General features: G+C 38.9%; 1 protein-coding gene across 3 annotated transcripts in view; it reads left to right on the forward strand.

The window, feature by feature from the left end:
* Positions 1–17,852, forward strand: part of NCBP1 (nuclear cap binding protein subunit 1) — a 50,101-nt gene that overhangs the window by 26,263 nt on the left and 5,986 nt on the right. For all 3 annotated transcript variants that reach the window (XM_059657428.1, XM_059657429.1, XM_059657430.1), the window contains 10 exons: positions 560–623; positions 3,992–4,102; positions 5,381–5,445; positions 6,856–6,918; positions 7,159–7,233; positions 8,605–8,708; positions 11,223–11,345; positions 14,014–14,116; positions 14,916–15,009; positions 15,846–15,949. In XM_059657428.1, coding sequence (XP_059513411.1) covers positions 560–623; positions 3,992–4,102; positions 5,381–5,445; positions 6,856–6,918; positions 7,159–7,233; positions 8,605–8,708; positions 11,223–11,345; positions 14,014–14,116; positions 14,916–15,009; positions 15,846–15,949 — 906 coding nt within the window. The remainder of the gene's footprint in view (positions 1–559; positions 624–3,991; positions 4,103–5,380; positions 5,446–6,855; positions 6,919–7,158; positions 7,234–8,604; positions 8,709–11,222; positions 11,346–14,013; positions 14,117–14,915; positions 15,010–15,845; positions 15,950–17,852) is intronic.

Genomic DNA, 17,852 nt, shown 5'->3' on the forward strand with positions numbered 1-17,852 from the left:
TTTTATAGCCAGAGGTAAACAAGGTAGTGGTCACCATAGTTACAATGTTCTGGTGAGTTTCACTTGTTTTGGCAGCACTTGCTACACCTCCCACAGTCCATTAGCTACCCAGATAAGATCTAGGGAGCTTCATAAGTCCAGCCTAATTATGCTAAGAGGGCTATGCCCTCTTAAGCTGGGACTTATTTGTGGCTTTGCCAACAGGTCAGTCTGATGCTTAACCCTATAGCCCAGTGGTTCTCAACCTTCTTAATGCCGTGACCCTTTAATACAGTTCCTCATGTTGTGGTGACCCCCAGTTTCATTGTTACAAATTGAACATAATTAAAGCATAGTGATTAATCACAAAAACAATATGTAATTATATATGTGTTTTCTGATGGTCTTAGGCAACCCCTGTGAAAGGGTCGTTCGACCCTCAAAGGGGTCGCGACCCACAGGTTGAGAACCGCTGTAGCTGCTCCCTACAGATTTCCTTTTATCTAAGTAACTGCTTTGAAACTATTTGATTGTTCGTGTATCTTGAATACTTACTGAACTTAAATTATACCTTTTACAGTGCCGCACAACTGGTGAGCTATCCAGGGAAGAACAAGATCCCCTTGAACTACCATATAGTTGAGGTATGCATGCCACATGGAGCTTGTTTCTGAGTTTCAGAATCTTTCTGTTGACTTAAAAGTATTAATCTACTCTTGGTTTATTGTTTTTTTTCTTGCTACTTGTCAGGTATTGAAAGTTAACAGAAGAGGAAGGAAATTGCTGTCTGTTTTGCTGCTCTGTTAGCCATGTTAGTACAGAGAAAAGAGGAGGTTGAAACCAATAATCAAATGGAATTTTGAGTTGACTGTAAATTATTTATATAGTATATCTTTATTCGTGAATAGTTGTCATGGATAATATAAGTTACTCTAGCTCTGTCAATACATTGTCCACTTAGTAGATACATAAGTGGCTTTAATACTTGACAGTATTGTATTACTTTTAGCAGATAATCTATTTTTAACTGTTTATCCAGCCTCTTAGTAGTATACATCCAACTAGAATATTATTTGCCGTATCACAAGGTGTAGGGTTAAATATGAATCTCTATTCTTAGAAATCAGTAGAGCCAATTGTTGCCTAGCTGGTTTGGTTCAGTGGATAGAGCGTTGGCTTGCGGACTGAAGGGCCCCAGGTTTGATTCAGGTCAAGGACGTATACCTGGGTTGTGGGCTCAGTCCCCTTTAGGGGGGTGTGCAGGAGGCAGCCAATCAGTGATTCTCTGTCATCATTGATGTTTCTATCTCTCCCCTCTCCCTTCCTCTCTGAAATCAATAAAAATATATTAGGAAGGGAGGGAGGGAACCAAAACTCTTATTAAAAAAGAGCCAATTGTTTTAGAAGAATGAATAATGCTTTGATTCCATATTAAGAAAGATGATATTAGTAGTATATGTGAACACCTTGTTAGATTTAGGTCCTGAAAAAGTGTTTTCACTTGACACATGGGTCAAACTGTTAGTTACATACTCCTTTAAGTTAAAATACTCATGAGCATACTTATGGTGTATTATTTATGATTCACTTTTTATTTATACTGCACTTGTGTGCTTTCTTAGAAGCTGTCCAGCTTTTAGAGAATTTGAGAGTAAGCTTATGTCCTGAATTTGATTCACTGACATGTCATCTGAAGTGCAAAATATAAGTCATATGTTAAAATGTGCAAAATGTGTAGAAAGTCAGAATGAAGTACATATGGACGTGTGGAGACGGGAGGCATAGGAAGGAATGCAGATCAGGCTTTAGAATTCTTGGTAGGTGGTCCACACAAGGGAGGGTGGAAACAAGTTTCTGAACAAGTGGCATGGCAGGTAATTCCTGGATTGTCAGAAAGGTTTGTGGGCACCAGTTTCAAGTAGCAGAGCGGAATGACTTGACTATTGTCTGTTTGCATCCTACTACTTCATTTGTTAGAATAAAATTGATAGATATGTGCCTCAGTAAATCAACTCCTATACTTCCAGAGGTGGAATTCAATTACATGGTTCTCTGGGATTATCAATAAGCATTAATATAGTAAAACCTTGATATAATGGACTAATTTGGGTGAGGGGGTGTCCATTAAAGCTGAAAGTCTGTTATACAATAAAATAGGTTTTCCAAATGTGTATGTTAAAAATTTGACAAAATTTTGGTTTGGCTCAGTGGATAGAGCATCAGTCAACGGATTAAAGGGTCCTGGGTTCAGTTCCCATCAAGGGCACATGCCCAGGTTGTGGTCATGATCCCAAGGAGGGGACTTGCAGGAGGCAACCGATCAATGATTCTCTCTCATCATTGATGTTTCTCTTTCTCTCTCTCTCTCTCTCCCTTCCTCTCTGAAATCAAAAATATATTTAAAAAAAAAAAATTTCCCCCTAAATTAGCCTGGTCTGTGTAGCTCAGTGGATGAGCGTTGACCCATGAACCAGGAGGTCACAGTTCGGTTCCCAATCAGGGCACATGCCTGTGTTATGGACTCAATCTCTAGTGTGGGCGCACAGGAGGCAGTAGATCAATTATTCTATCTCATCATTGATGTTTCTATTTCTCCCTCTCCCTTCCTTTCTGAAATCAATAAATATATTTACATATATATATATATATATATATATATATCTTTTAAAAATTGACAAATTAGTTTGCCTGTTTTTACTTCTCTAGACATGTTTGTGTAATGAAAATTATGTATGAAAATTTTAATTTCACAGAAAAGTTTTGTATATGTGTTACTGTAATTTTAAATTTATACTAAATAGTTCTAGTAAATGCAAGCATGCGCATGGCTGGGGCACTACTAGACATCAGCCAGCGCAAGTTAAAACTGCTACAGAGCCCTGACCGGTTTGGCTCAGTGGATAGAGTGTCGGCCTGTGAACTGAAAGGTCCCAGGTTCGATTCCGGTCAAGGGCATGTACCTTGGTTGCGGGCACATCCCCAGTAGGAGGTGTGCAGGAGGCAGCTAATCGATGTTTCTCTCTCATCGATGTTTCTAACTCTCTATCCCTCTCCCTTCCTCTCTGTAAAAAATCAATAAAATATATTTAAAAAAACACACACACACAAAGAAAAACTGCTGCAGAAAGTTACGCCCCGGGACAACAGAACCAGTTACCTTGAGCACTGTGGTGTGATCATACACATTTGCAGAACATTGTTTACAAGCGGTGATTATTGGTTTTAAATATGTAGATTACAGTTGTAGATATATAATATTTATGTCAGTAAAATTACTATAGTGTTTTTCCAACATGTGGTCTATTTGTTATAAATAACCATGAATTAGCCCGGCTGGTATGGCTCAGAACCAGGAGGTCCTTGATTCGATTCCCTGTCAGGGCACATGCCTGGGTTTTGGGCTCAATCCCTAGTATGGGGGTGTGCAGGAGACAGCCAATTGATGATTTTCTCTCATGTTTGATGTTCCTATCTCCCTCTTTCTGAAATCAATGAAAACATTTAAAAAAATAATAACCATGAACTAATAACAAACAAAAACCCTGTTCATTTAATATAAGCATATCTTGGTTAAAAGCATTTTTAAATTAACAAAGTGTTAATTTTCACATATGACATATAGACGAGAAATTTTGTCCATTAAATTTGAAGTCTGTTAAATCAAGATCTGCAAAATTGAGGATTTACTGTATTGTCCTGGCCATTGTGCTCAGTGGTTAGAGGTTCGGCCCGAGCACCTGGGTTGCAGGTTTGGTTCCCGGCCCAAGATGCATGTGGGAGGCAACCAATCAATGTGTCTCTCACATCGGTGTTTCTCTCTCTTCCTCCCTCCCCCCCCTCTAAAAAACAATGGAAAAAATATCCTCAGGTGAGGATTAACCAAAAAAAGTGATTCTTCTTTCATTATCAATGTCATGGAGTTAGAGCTTATGTTTAGAATAGTGAGGTGTTTCTAATAGTAGACGTGCATAGATAGCCGTTGAATTGGTTCTGACTCCTGATTCTTTTGTAGGTGATCTTTGCAGAGCTGTTTCAACTTCCAGCACCCCCTCACATTGATGTGATGTACACAACACTTCTCATTGAACTGTGCAAACTTCAGCCTGGCTCTCTACCCCAAGTTGTATCCTTTCCTTTGTTTTTAAACTTACTCTTGTTGGCCTAGCTTTAAAAGATTACTAAATATTTCTGCTTGTAGGTTTAAATCACTTCATGAAAACAGTTTGACTTTTTTTTTTTAAGTTAAACATATGTGTACCATGCAGTTTAGCCATTCCACTCAGGTATTTATCCAAGAGACATGGAAGCACAAGTCTATACAAAGACTTAGGCATTAATGTTCATAGAAACTTAATTGGTAATAGCCTCAAACTGAAAGTCCAAATGCTCATCAGTATGTGAGTAGATTAACAAATTTTGTTATGCCTATACAGTGGAATACTACATAATAAAAAAAAAGTTTTTGATACCTGCAATAACATGAATCAATGATAAAATAATTCTGCTGAGTTAAAACCACCAACCAAACAGCCCTGAGTGGGTGGCTCGGTTGGTTGGAGCTTCATCCCAAACACCAGAGGGTTGTGGATTTGATTCGCTGTGAGGGCACCTACCTAAGTTTCAGGTTAGGTCTCAGGTTAGGGTGAATTCGGGAGGTAGTTAATCAATGTTTCTCTCTATGTCTCTCCTCCCCTTCTCACTCCCCCTCTAACTCCCCCCCCTACCCCCCCCCCCACACACACACACACTTTCCTTTCTAAAATCAATGGGAACATGTCCTTGGGTAAGGATTTTTTTAAAAAATCCAAATAATTCATACTATGTGATTCCATTTACACAAAATTCTAGAAAATGCAAATTGATCTAGTGATAACCCCATATTTGCTTGGGAGCATGGGTAGGGGTGGGGAGAAGGGAGAATGGATTACAAAGGAGCATGGAGAAATTTTATAAGTGTTCATTATCTTGATGTTTATGGGTGTATACAGGTCGAATTGGTACATTGGTACTTCAAAGCTATTTTTAAAAAGATCAGCTCTGACCAGTTTGGTGTAGTGGATAGAGCGTCGGCCTGCGGACTGAGGGGTCCCAGGTTCGATTCCGGTCAAAGGCATGTACCTTGGTTGCAGGCACATCTCCAGTGCGGGGTGTGCAGGAGGCAGCTGATTGATGTTTCTCTCTCATCGATGTTTCTGGCTCTCTATCCCTCTCCTTTCCTCTCTGTAAAAAAATCAATAAAATAAATATTTTTTAAAAAAGAATAAAAAGATCAATTACATGAAAAAATGTTTTAACATTATCAGTCATTATATAGACTTCTAGGAAATGCTATTTATTTTTTCTATCACAACTTATTTTGAAGGAGGGTGGAGAATAGTTTTCCTTATCCTCAAATTTACAGCTTGCACAGGCAACTGAAATGTTATACATGCGTTTGGACACGATGAATACTACATGTGTAGACAGGTACAGTAATTGCCTTATTTCTATACTGGTTGTTAACCAGTTCTACTCCCTGTGCTTTATAAAAGAATTTGATTTGCCTTTTTAAGAATTTCCAAGTTGATTTTTCTTACTTGCCTCCCCAAAATAATCCTTTGTATGTACATTAAAAAAAAATGTTTAAATTTTTAAAAAACACACCTCATACCTGTTGTAAATATCACATTACACTTTTTAGTCTAATTTTCAGTAGGAAATGATGCCCGTGCTAAGGTTTTCTTTAATTTCGTTCATTGTTTACTTGTTTGGTGATTTGGTACAGTTACACTTTTCCCACTGCTATTGGGTATGTAAGCTTTTATAGTAGACTTTATGCTAACCTCTATGTAGAAGTAGAGTCCAATATTATATATTTATTATATATAAGCACATATATATTTTTATTTAGACATAGTATCTGTTTCTAAAATAATTAGCTTCAACATAACTCCAGCTTCAAGATTGTTTATACAAATGACCATATTGGATATTTATAGCTGTGGCCATTGCATGCCCATTGTCTTCTCTTGAATGACATCTATGTACCACCTTTCTTAACCTTTGTCAGCTTCCCAAATCAGATCAGGACAGGTTTTGAATATTTCTTCAATTTCCATGATCTTTTATGTCCATTATTCAAATTCCATATCTGAAAATTTATCAGTAAGGGGTATTCTGTGTCATTGACCTACTATCTTGATTAATTTCAGTGACTGAAATTAGAGCTACATGAGAGATTACTTTAAGAAAGTGTCTTCTGATTTTTTCCCCCAGTCTAATTAGTAAAACTACCAGTTGTATTGAGCATCCCAGTTATGCTATTCATTCAGCAAATATTTATTGGGCTCTTAAAATTTTCACAGCGTTATACAGTTTGCTAAGGTGATTCCTATCTAGTTAGATTAGATATATTTTTAGAGGCAAAGGGGCTTCCGTGGTATATTTTGTTGTTTGTGGTGAAAGAGTATGGTCATGATGGTTAAAAACAATGCTTTGGCTCTACCATTTATAAAATGTTTTATCTGCAACTTAATCTTTTTTTGCCACTGTTTTGTTTTAAGTAATAGAAAAAATAATATACTCCTCAGAAGTTATTATATAAACATATAAGGTGCCTGACACAAAATAGGCACTCAAGTTATATTATTCACTTAAAAAAGGATAGCACTATTAGAAGGAGTGAGATAGGAAATTGTTATTTTTTTTAAGAAGATGAGGTACAGGATTTGCAGAGAAAAGGGTAAGTGGCAGAAGATACAGCTATAGATAGGGGTGTATGCTTGTAACTTAACTCTATAACATAGGGTTTTATTTGTCTGAAGGATTACATAAGTTCCTGGTATAAACTGTAACCATTCATCTTTTTGTGCTCCTTCCTCTCTCTTCTCGGTATAGGTTTATTAATTGGTTTTCCCATCATCTAAGTAACTTCCAGTTCCGTTGGAGCTGGGAAGATTGGTAAGTGGTATTATATTTTAGCTTTCCTTTCTCTACAATCTACCATAATTTTAAAGATATTGTTAATATTTAAAACTATAACATTAAAAAAAAACTTTATGGTCTAAAAGATTTAGTTTATTTTTTATATTTATATACATAAATGAAATAATTTAGGTAGAATCTATTTTTAGCTAAGTACAAGTTAGGTATAAGTACAGATTCAGTGTAAGAACTTAGAAAACTATGTTTCCTCATTAGGTCAGATTGTCTTACTCAAGATCCTGATAGTCCCAAACCAAAGTTTGTAAAAGAAGTTCTAGAAAAATGTATGAGGTAAGTTCTTTGTGTTTTCTCCTTAAGTTAGGTCTCCTAATTTTTGTGGGAGGATTTTTCTCTTTTGCATTTGTGGTCTATGTCCAGAATGTAATTTTTAAAATCCAACTACCTGCACTTCTTCCTTGTTAGTTTTTAATCAAGATGTAAGCTAAAAAAAATTAGGCAACTATAACATCTGGATTTTGTGTGAATTAAGCCAAAAGATTGTTTTGTTTTGTTATTTGAGAAAAATATACTAAGAACTTTATCCTATTCATCCAGATTCCCTCATTAACATTTTACCACATTTGTTCTAGTTCTGACTCTTTTTTCTCCTCTATGTGTACACCATTACATTGGTCTTTTTCTTTTTTTTTTTCTTTTTCTTTTTTTAAATATATTTTATTGATTTTTTACAGAGAGGAAGGGAGAGGGATAGAGAGTTAGAAACATCGATGAGAGAGAAACATCGATCAGCTGCCTCCTGAACACTCCCCACTGGAGATGTGCCCGCAACCCAGGTACATGCCCCTGACCGGAATCGAACCTGGGACCTTTCACTCCACAGGCTGATGCTCTATCCACTGAGCCAAACCGGTTACGGCTACATTGGTCTTTTTCTGAACCCTTTGGAAACAAGCTGCAGATAACATCTCGTCACCTTAAACCGTCCATTGTATATTTCCCCCAAACAAAGACAATCAATATACCACCCTTCAAATTGGGAAATCAGCTCTGGTACAGATACTACCGTACAGTCCACGAATGCTGCTGAAATTTTGCCAGCTATCCTGACAATGCCTTTTTTTCTTCCCGGTTCAGAATCCTATCCAAGAACACATGTAGCAGCATATAGTTGTCATTATCTTCACATTCCTCAGTCATGAACAGTTGTTATTCTATTTTTCATGTCCTTACCAGTTTTAAAGAATCTAGGCCTCACTTTCTTGGGTCACCCTGCTGTGTCCTCATGACCAGACTCAAGTCTTGCATTGTTGTTGCTCTTCATAGTGCATCCCACCACTGGAGGTGTTAACTTTGACTACCTGGTCATGTCTCTATCTGCCAGGCTTCTCCACCTAAATTCACCATTTTTCCCTTTGTAATTGATTTTTTGGTAATAAATATTCTGAGGTTATACTCATCCTCTACTCATCGTCAAACCTCTACATCACCCTGTTCTTCACCAAACCTCCACTGGCAACTCTTTTGACCTGCCACCATTATGATGATTGCTAAGTGATGTTTCTCTTTTTCCATTGTTCCTTCTTTTATTAGTTGGCATTGTACTGGGAGGGTGCTGGAGATTGTGACTTTCCAAATAAGTTGGATGTTAATGAAGAATGGGACTGATGAATGGTATTTCTGAAGCTCTTATTTGTATTGTAGGTTGTCTTATCATCAGCGTATATTAGATATTGTTCCTCCTACCTTCTCAGTTCTATGTCCTGCAAACCCAACCTGCATTTACAAGTATGGAGATGAAAGTAGCAGTAAGTAATAAAATAAATCCCTGTCTTTAAAAAGTAACAATGCAAGTATTCTCTGACATCAGTTATATTTGAGGAAAAGGTCAACTCTTTCTTGGGTTTATATTTTCTCTATTTGAAAGGTGATCTGTTACTAGCCACTGTTGTTTTATTTGCCCTTTTTTTTTTTAATCCTTACCTGAGGATAATCTTCCTATTGACTTCTAGAGAGAGTGGAAGAGAGTGGGGAGAGGGGAGAGAGAGACATTGATCGGTGCCTCCCACACGTGCCCCCACTGGGGCTGGGGAACCTATAACTGAGGTCCAAGCCCTTGACTGGGAATTGGACCTGTGACCCTTAGGTCCACAGGCCAATGTTCTAACCACTGAGCAAAACCAGGTGCAGCTGCTCTGTCATCATTTTGAAGATTCATTGTGATATACTTAGTTATTACTGGCTTGTAACTTTTCTTTTAACACTGGTTATTACGTTATAGTAATGACATTATGTTAAATATTGCTAAGCATAGCAAGATGAATTTATAGCCAGAACTTATTAAAATAGAGATGTAACTTGATCATCTGATACCAATTCAGGTGTTGAGAGCACAGTATATATACATACACTATGTTTTGACCAGTGAGATTGCATTATAAGCCAGAGGGACTATAATTTGATATGCCATTTTGTGCTTCACACTTAATGAAGGTAAGGTGTCCATTAGTCATCACTGGTAGAGAGTTAGGTGTGGAGTTTTTCCAAGTCAGTCTTTTCAGATGGCACTAAACACAGCTCCTCCATGAGCCTTCCATTTCATGTTGTGTAGATTCTTTGTATTTTGAAACTTGCTCCTCTCTCTTGCCCTCGTACTACACTCCTAATTCTCCACCTACACCTCAGACTACGCCTGTTATCCATGAAATAAACCCCCATGACTAAATATATTTCCTATATATCCTTAATTCTTAAAACAACTCTGAGAAGTAGGTATGTTAATTATATAAATTTTACAATGAGGAAAATGCTTCAAAGAGGCAAAGCCAGAGTGAAATTGCTTCTGAGTGATAGAGCCCAGATGCAAGTCCAGGTTTACTGACTGAGCAGCCTTGCTCTTAACCACAGTGCTTTCCTGACAGAGCAAAGCTTGATGAGGCACTTAGAAGTGCTGAGTTTTGAGTTCTGCCTTGTACTGGTTCAGAATACTAAGACCGTCTTTAATATCAAGGACTTTTGTTAAACATCATGCTTCCCTTTTTCCCATTGAAACAACTCAGCTTAATATTTAAGGCCCTGCTAACAGTCATTCCTGCTTTTGCATTTGTCAGTTCGTCCCACATGGAACTCTACTCCAGCCAGGCCCACTTCCTTTTTTCCATCCTCTGGTTCTTGATTTTGTCTTTGTGCTATTGCCCCAGGCTGGAAAGCCCTTTCTATCTTTGGACCTTGTTCCCTTCCTAGTGTCTAGACCAGTGGTCGGCAAACTGCGGCCCCTTGAGTGTGGCTCTTCCACAAAATACTACGTGCGGGTACGCACGTACAGTGCGATTGAAACTTCGTGGCCATACTCAAGGGGCCAAAGAGCCGCATGTGCCTCGCAAGCCGCAGTTTGTCGACCACTGGTCTAGACCAACCTCCATGACTAAATATTTTTAACCTTCAGCAAGCCAGTTTTGTGTTGCTTTGTGGCTACTTCCCTTTGTGAATATCTTGGTTCCCCAGCCACAATATAGACACCTTGGTTCCAGGTATTCTTTTTTCTGTCACTTACTTTCTTTCCCAGTTTCAAGGAAAAACACAAAGTACATGTGACCTATTGTAATTTACTTTATTCATTCCAAGTGCCTACTAACTCATATTCTATGTCAGAACTTCCTTTTTAATTGTTACCTTTGTCTACCTTACATTAGAAGTGTGTTGCTCTGGTGATACCTTACAGCATACACTAGCACAAATTTCATACAATAAGGACTTGATAGATACTGACCAGTAGTAAACACAGCTCATGAACATCTGGCTTGTGGTATGGACTCGGAAAAAGAAAAAAGAAGAAAAACTTTAAGTTGGCAGCCTTCATCTTGTTCAAACCCAAACTCAGTTTGCTCTATCGCAGAAAAGGGGGAGGAAAGGGAAATTGGCAAAATTGAAAGAGGAATATATTGAGTCTCAGCTTTTCAGCTTACAGAAGCCTAGGGACTTGAGGATATCAAAGGACTATTTAACTGTATTCACAGTTCTCTTCATTCTCATCCCTGAAGAAGACCAACACACCTTGTACTGTTAATTTCAGTTAGCGAAGTGTTCTTAAGTGTTGAAGTGAGAACTATGCCTTATTTTAGGTAAAAAGCCTTGACTTATTAAATGTAACTTTTGAATGTGTTATTTTTGTACAGATTAAATATTGATCTTAGGATAAAGAGTATTCTGTTAAAAAAAAAAACTATTGTTTTTAGTGTCTCAGTTAATTTAACTATTTGCAGGAATAATCTTCAAACCTGACCTATACCCTCCCTTCCCCCCACTCCCCTTTCTGTGCATAGATTCTCTTCCTGGACATTCAGTTGCCCTCTGTTTAGCTGTTGCCTTTAAAAGTAAAGCAACCAGTGATGAAATCTTCAGCATTCTGAAAGATGTACCAAATCCGAACCAGGATGATGATGACGGTAAGGGAATTAAATATTTCTTGAGAGGACTATGTATAGGCTAGGTTAGAGCATGAACATAACTCTGGCAACATGTGCTCCTTTTAAATCTCATTAGATGCTCATAAATCACTATATTCCTTTGAAGTCTGTTCAGCCTGTCAGTTGTACCTAGTACCTCGGAATTTTCTCCCTTATATAAAAAGAGATTCTAACATCCTTATGAAATAGCTTGGATTATGTATATAAACTAAATGCAAAGCACAATATACTGCTATCATTGAAAGATTTTTAGGCATTCCCTGCTTTCACTTTAGAGAGGTTCGGGAAGATTTGGTGTATTACAAAGTTGGATATTTTCTCCAAATTAAACTGTTATAATAATAACTAGAGGCCTGGTGCACAAAAATTTGTGCACTCGGGGGGGGGGGGAAGGGGGGGGGCCCCTCAGCCTGGCCTGTGCCCTCTTGCAGTCTGGGATCCCTCGGGAGATAACACCCTGCTGGCTTAGGCCTGCTCCTGGGTGGCAGAGGGCAGGCCCAATCCCTAGGTGCAGCCCCTGGTCTGGCTCAGAGCAGGGCCGATTGGGGAGTTGGGGCGCCGCCCCTGTCATGCACAGAGCAGGGCGGATCGGGAGGTTGCGATGCCACCCTCAGTCACGCTCAGGGTAGGGCTGATTGGGGGGTTGGGGCACCACCCCCTGTCACACTCAAGGCAGGGTCGATGGGGAGGTTGCGGCGCCACCCCCTGTCACGCACAGAGCAGGGCCAATCGGGGTTGGGGCACTGCCCCCTGTCACTCACAGAGCAGGGCCCATCAGGGGGGTTGGGGCTCCGTACCCTGTCACGCACAGAGCAGGGTCGATCAGGGGGTTGGGGAGCTCCCCCCTGTCACGCACAGAGCAGGGCCCATCAGGGAGTTGGGGAGCTCCCCCTGTCACACACACAGCAGGGCCAATCATGGGGTTGGGCGCCGCCACTGTCACACTCAGGGTAGGGCCGATGGGGAGGTTATGGCTCTATCCCGTCACACACAGAGCAGGGCCCGTGGAGGGTGGGGCGGGGGGGGGGGGCGCCGCACCCTGTCACACACAGAGCCGCAGGGCGATCTGGGGGTTTGGGCGCTGCCCCCTGTCACACTGATCCCGGTGCCAGGAGGCCTTGCGGCTCTGCTGATCCCGGTGCTGGGAGGCATATTACCCTTTTACTATATAGGGTAGAGGCCTGGTGCACGGGTGGGTGCCAGCTGGTTTGCCCTGAAGGGTGTCCTGGATCAGGGTAGGGGTCCCCACTGGGGTGCCTGGCCAGCCTAGGTGAGGGGATGATGGCTGTTTTCAGGCTGGGGGTGACTGAAGCTCCCAACCGCTCCTTTTTTCTTTTTTGTTTTTTTTATTCTGGACCAGCTTTAGCTTTGAGGCTTGGCTCCAGCTCTTAGGCCTCCGCTGCTGAAAGTAGGTTTCTGGCCTTTGCTTACAATGTTGCGATCCTCCTGGCTGAAGCCTGCCCGACTAAAGCAGGTTTCTAGGGTTTTGTTTAGCTTGTATATTTGTTACATAGTTGCTTAGAGTTACAGCTCAGAGGCCGGCAAGGCAGGCGGGGAACTTTGGAGTCCTCCGTCACTGAAGCAAGCAAGCCTCATGTTAGTTTCAAGCTGCCTGGCTGCCGGCCGCCATCTTGGCTGGCAGTTAATTTGCATATTGCCCTGATTAGCCAATGGGAAGGGTAGCGGTCGTACGCCAATTACCATGTTTCTCTTTTATTAGATAGGATGTTTAATACTGACTATGTATCATGTAATTCCAGTGAAAATCCCTAGGTATTTGGAGGGGAAGAATAGGAAAGTTGACAAAATAATTTATAAGTTTCCTTGAATCAATAAATGGATAAGACAAGTGTTGAGAGGGACTTGCCTTATCACATGTAAAACACATCTTGAAAACCACACGAACAAATGATACAGACAAATCAGTAAAACAGACGAAAATCAGCGACAACTAGGTAACTTTCAGGAGGAAAAAATTTTTTTTATTAGATCTGAATAAGACGTGCATAATAAAGGGCTAATCAAAATAAAACATTAATGGTTTTTGGGTTATTTATTACTGGGATTTTGTTTGGATTTTTCTAAAGACACTTAGGATTTTAAAGAAAATGTAATTAGAAAGCCTAAGTCAAAAGTATGATATTAAATTTAGACATTGTCAGACTTCTTAGGACACAGACTGAAGTGTTTAGAGTTTACTGTAATTTTTTTATTTTATTAATATACTAAAGGCCCAATGTACGAAATTTGTGCTAGGGACTTGGCCCTCGCAACCCTGGCTTCATCCAGAAGGTCATTCGGCTCTCCAGTCTAATTAGCATATTACGCTTTTATTATTATAGAATTTACCTTGCTACCATATAGAGAGATAAGAACAAGGAAATCTATGTGATATTTATAAAAGAAATGTGTCACATAGAAAAATTAGGGAAATAGCCAAAAAATGAAGAATTACGATTATGCTTAGTTTTATATCTTGGGTATTTGAAATCAGTGGTGGTCTTTTATTGTCTGTTAGTACTCACAGATGTTACATGGATGTCTGACTTAGTGTTTAGATGTGAGCACACCATCTGTTTAGCATTCCAGGTGAGGGACCAAGGAATTGCTATACTTACGTTCTGTCTTACTATGGAATATTTTTCAGATGAAGGATTCAGCTTTAACCCATTGAAAATAGAGGTTTTTGTGCAGACTCTGCTACACTTGGCAGCCAAATCGTTCAGCCACTCCTTCAGTGCTCTTGCAAAGTAAGTGTAACAAGAACACAGCCCCTTTCTTTAGGTTTTGAACTTTGCTTGAATACCAGCAGCACAGTCATTTTTACCTAAAGTTGCTGAATATGAAGGTCTTAGTATTACAATGTAACTTGATACAATGGGTTTTGGTTTGTGGTAACTAAAATCCTTGTCCTATGGCTTCTGTCATCTGTGTGTACAGTTTACATATATACATGGAATGCATTTTTTTATATAGACCTTTAGAGAAACCAGTGGAAAACTTGGGTCCTTAGGACAGTCATATACTAGTATATAGTCAAGAAACTCCCACCCTGTCTAGACATCTTCCTAAAGAAACTTAAGCAGAAATCGGAGTCCACTGCATTTTTGGGAGCCACTCAGTTTGACATCTAAAGGAAGCTTTCTAACTCGTCAGTCCAGAATTAGAACATACAGATATTCCTCCAGCCAAACAGAGAAACTGCCCTCCTCGCCCCGTCTCAGCCTATATTACTTGCAGAGTTCCCACAGAATATGAGTCACACAGACTATACATCACCAGTGTTTGGAGATGATTCCTTAGACCTCACTTATTCTTAGATACACAGTAAACTGTAGTCCTGGGCTAACAATGGTATATTGTAAATCTCTTAAGATTTTGTGACAAATTACATACAAACTGAATTTCTAATCATTCCTTTTCTATATATCCTTAATGGTTAACATTTGGTTATTTTGCACTGTAAATTAATACTGAAAAGTCTTTGAAACATTAAAATGCTTAATGAATAAGTTTTTAAGTGGTATTTTTTTCTCCCACTATCAAAAGGTTTCATGAAGTCTTCAAAACCCTAGCTGAAAGTGATGAAGGAAAGTTACATGTTCTAAGAGTTATGTTTGAGGTCTGGAGGAACCATCCACAGGTAAAAACTACTTAATTATACATGTTGAGGCTCTGATTGTATAGGGCATAAAAACAAGGCTATTTATTACCATTGTTTCAGTTTGTAAACATGACACTTGACTGTCTATAGGATGGTTTTTAAATCTATGTAATTTTTTTAATGCTGTGAATTAATGATATTTGGTTGAGGGTTTTTTTAAGAGCAAGGTTTAAGGGGTTTTTTAAGGGTTTTTTTGGGACTATAATATCAGCACATTTTTAAAAATATATTTTTATTGATTTCAGAGAGAAAGGGAGAGATAGAAACATCTATGATAAGAATCATTGATCAGCTGCCCCCTCACTGGGGATCGAGCCTGCAGTCCAGGAACTTTCAGTCCACAGGCCAACGCTCTATCCACTAAGTCAAACACCCAGAGCTCAACACATTTTAAATATTACAAATCTTATTGCTTAAAGATTCTACCAATAGGGTAGGAAATAGTTAACCAGTTTCTGCAAACACACACCAGATTTTTTAATCTTAATATATTGTTTTTATACCATGAGTTATACAGAGGCATTTAAATAGGTTTCAGAATATATTTAAGATTTTTATGATAAAACATTTCTATAATTTTGAAAGGTGAGAGTGGTATTATCTAATTTTTTTTTTTAAGTTTGTGTTACCATTCAGAGTTTTTCTTTTTTTTTGCTCAATCTTTATTGGTGTTATAGTATTCCTGCAATAAGTACCAGAGCTAAGGAGAAGGCAGAATAAGTCTTACAACCATCCTATTTTACTTTTGTAGCAGTGGGATTATTATGACCTATGCATGAGTGCGATTTATCCTAAGAATTCTTCTCTCATTGTAGATGATTGCTGTACTAGTAGACAAGATGATTCGTACACAGATTGTTGACTGTGCTGCAGTAGCAAATTGGATCTTCTCTTCAGAACTATCGCGTGACTTTATTAGGTAATATGAATTATTTTACAAAGTTCTTATTCTCTAAGAATTGGTTTTTGTGTGTTCTTACACATGAGCTACAAATTTTGATCCAAACCAGGTTGATATTAATATATAATAATGGTCAGATACCCGGGCAGTGGAAATACAGCCAGTCAGGTTGCAGTGTTTCTTAGACACACATGTAAGTTGAATCAGGACTCAACCAGTCAAGTAGAAATGCTGATAAGGATCTAGATTATTAGAGAAGATCAGGCTGTGTGTCAGGGTCTCGCTAGACAATGGAACATGGAACACGGAAAAGAATTCCAGCTCCATTGGGGACCTAGAATGCACACTAGGAACTGGGAGAATAGCCACAGATTAAATACACATCCTTAAGAGAACTGAGGGAAGCTTGGTGGACACCCAGATGCCTGTGAGGGAGCGAGGTCTCACCTCAGTCATAAAAATCCTGGATTTAATGCAGAAGGTTCATTCTACACCCATTTCCCCCTAAAGGAAAGAGACTTTTCACTAAGTTTGGTTCTTATTCATGAAGTTGAGTCCCCAATCTTTATAATTGATCAGGACTCAGACAACAGGAATTGACACAAAACAGGGAACAAAGGGAAATTACTTAGAAAGACATAAAAATTTAAACACTAAGCATTTATCCTTTTCATTGTGTCTGTTATTGGCAGAGGACACTGGTCTGAAATAAACTGAGTCCTTAGGGTGAAAGGATATGATCTTAAGGTTATCATACTGGCTAAGTTGGCATTCACAAATGAAAGCAACAGACTTGCAAACTCGCAAAAAAGTGACTACCCAAGTATGTATTAGCCATTATCCTGAGTGATTTACATTTGCAGCTCATTTACAACACCACTGCAAAAGAGGTTACAGTATCCTCCATATTTTACAAAGTAGAAAGTGTTACAGAGTGCTTAAGTAGCTTGCCCAAAGTTGCATAGCTCAGTGCAGCTGGAATTCAAACACATGCATTCTTGAATGGATACATTGCTCAAGAGCTCTGTCCAAGCTCAGCTAGTTCTCTCTGACCACCCTTTCCAGAGTTAAAGTACTCTTTTTTTATCCTGTCTGCTAACATTCAAAACAAAAAGACAATCTTCCACTTCAAACTGTCATCCAAGTCAGAATTTGTACAAGGAAGTACTACTCCTCTATGTCTTGGGGTAAGGAGACCTACTGTATAGACAGAAAAGTAGTTAAGAAGTCACTTAAAAGCGCCTACAAGGTGATTCTGGTACTTTAGCAATTTGCTGATAAGGTAGCTGACATACAAATGTTTATCTTACTCTTAAAAGCCCAGCAATTTACAGCTATTATCAACTAATGAGTTTCTTAAATGTTCTGAGAGAATTGGCTGAGTGTGTACTAAATAGTATAAAGCATGTAGAATGAGCCTCAGATTAGGTCTTCATTTCAAGAAAATTCCAATATTTAGTGTTTAAATGAGAACATGTAATTTTGTTCATGTTTTTTCTGGCTTTTCATTTCAATGAATATGCGCACATTTCTTCAATATGTGTATCTCGTAGGCGATGGAAACAAGAAAAATGACAAGAACCCAGTATTGCCTTCAGAAAGCTCACCTGTGTCTAATGCAGTGATGGCGAACCTATGACACGCGTGTCAGGTGACACGCGTACTCATTTTTCTTATTGATTTTTCTTTGTTAAATGGCATTTAAATATATAAAATAAATATCAAAAATATAAGTCTTTGTTTTACTATGGTTGCAAATATCAAAAAATTTCTATATGTGACACGGCACCAGAGTTAAGTTAGGGTTTTTCAAAATGCTGACACGCCGAGCTCAAAAGGTTCGCCATCACTGTTCTAATGGGTAACAATAGATGCTTACATGTGATGGGGACAATATGACTAATTCTGCCTAAAGAGTGGA

The sequence above is a fragment of the Myotis daubentonii genome, chromosome 11 (genome assembly GCF_963259705.1).
Source record: "Myotis daubentonii chromosome 11, mMyoDau2.1, whole genome shotgun sequence".
Lineage (NCBI taxonomy): Eukaryota > Metazoa > Chordata > Mammalia > Chiroptera > Vespertilionidae > Myotis > Myotis daubentonii.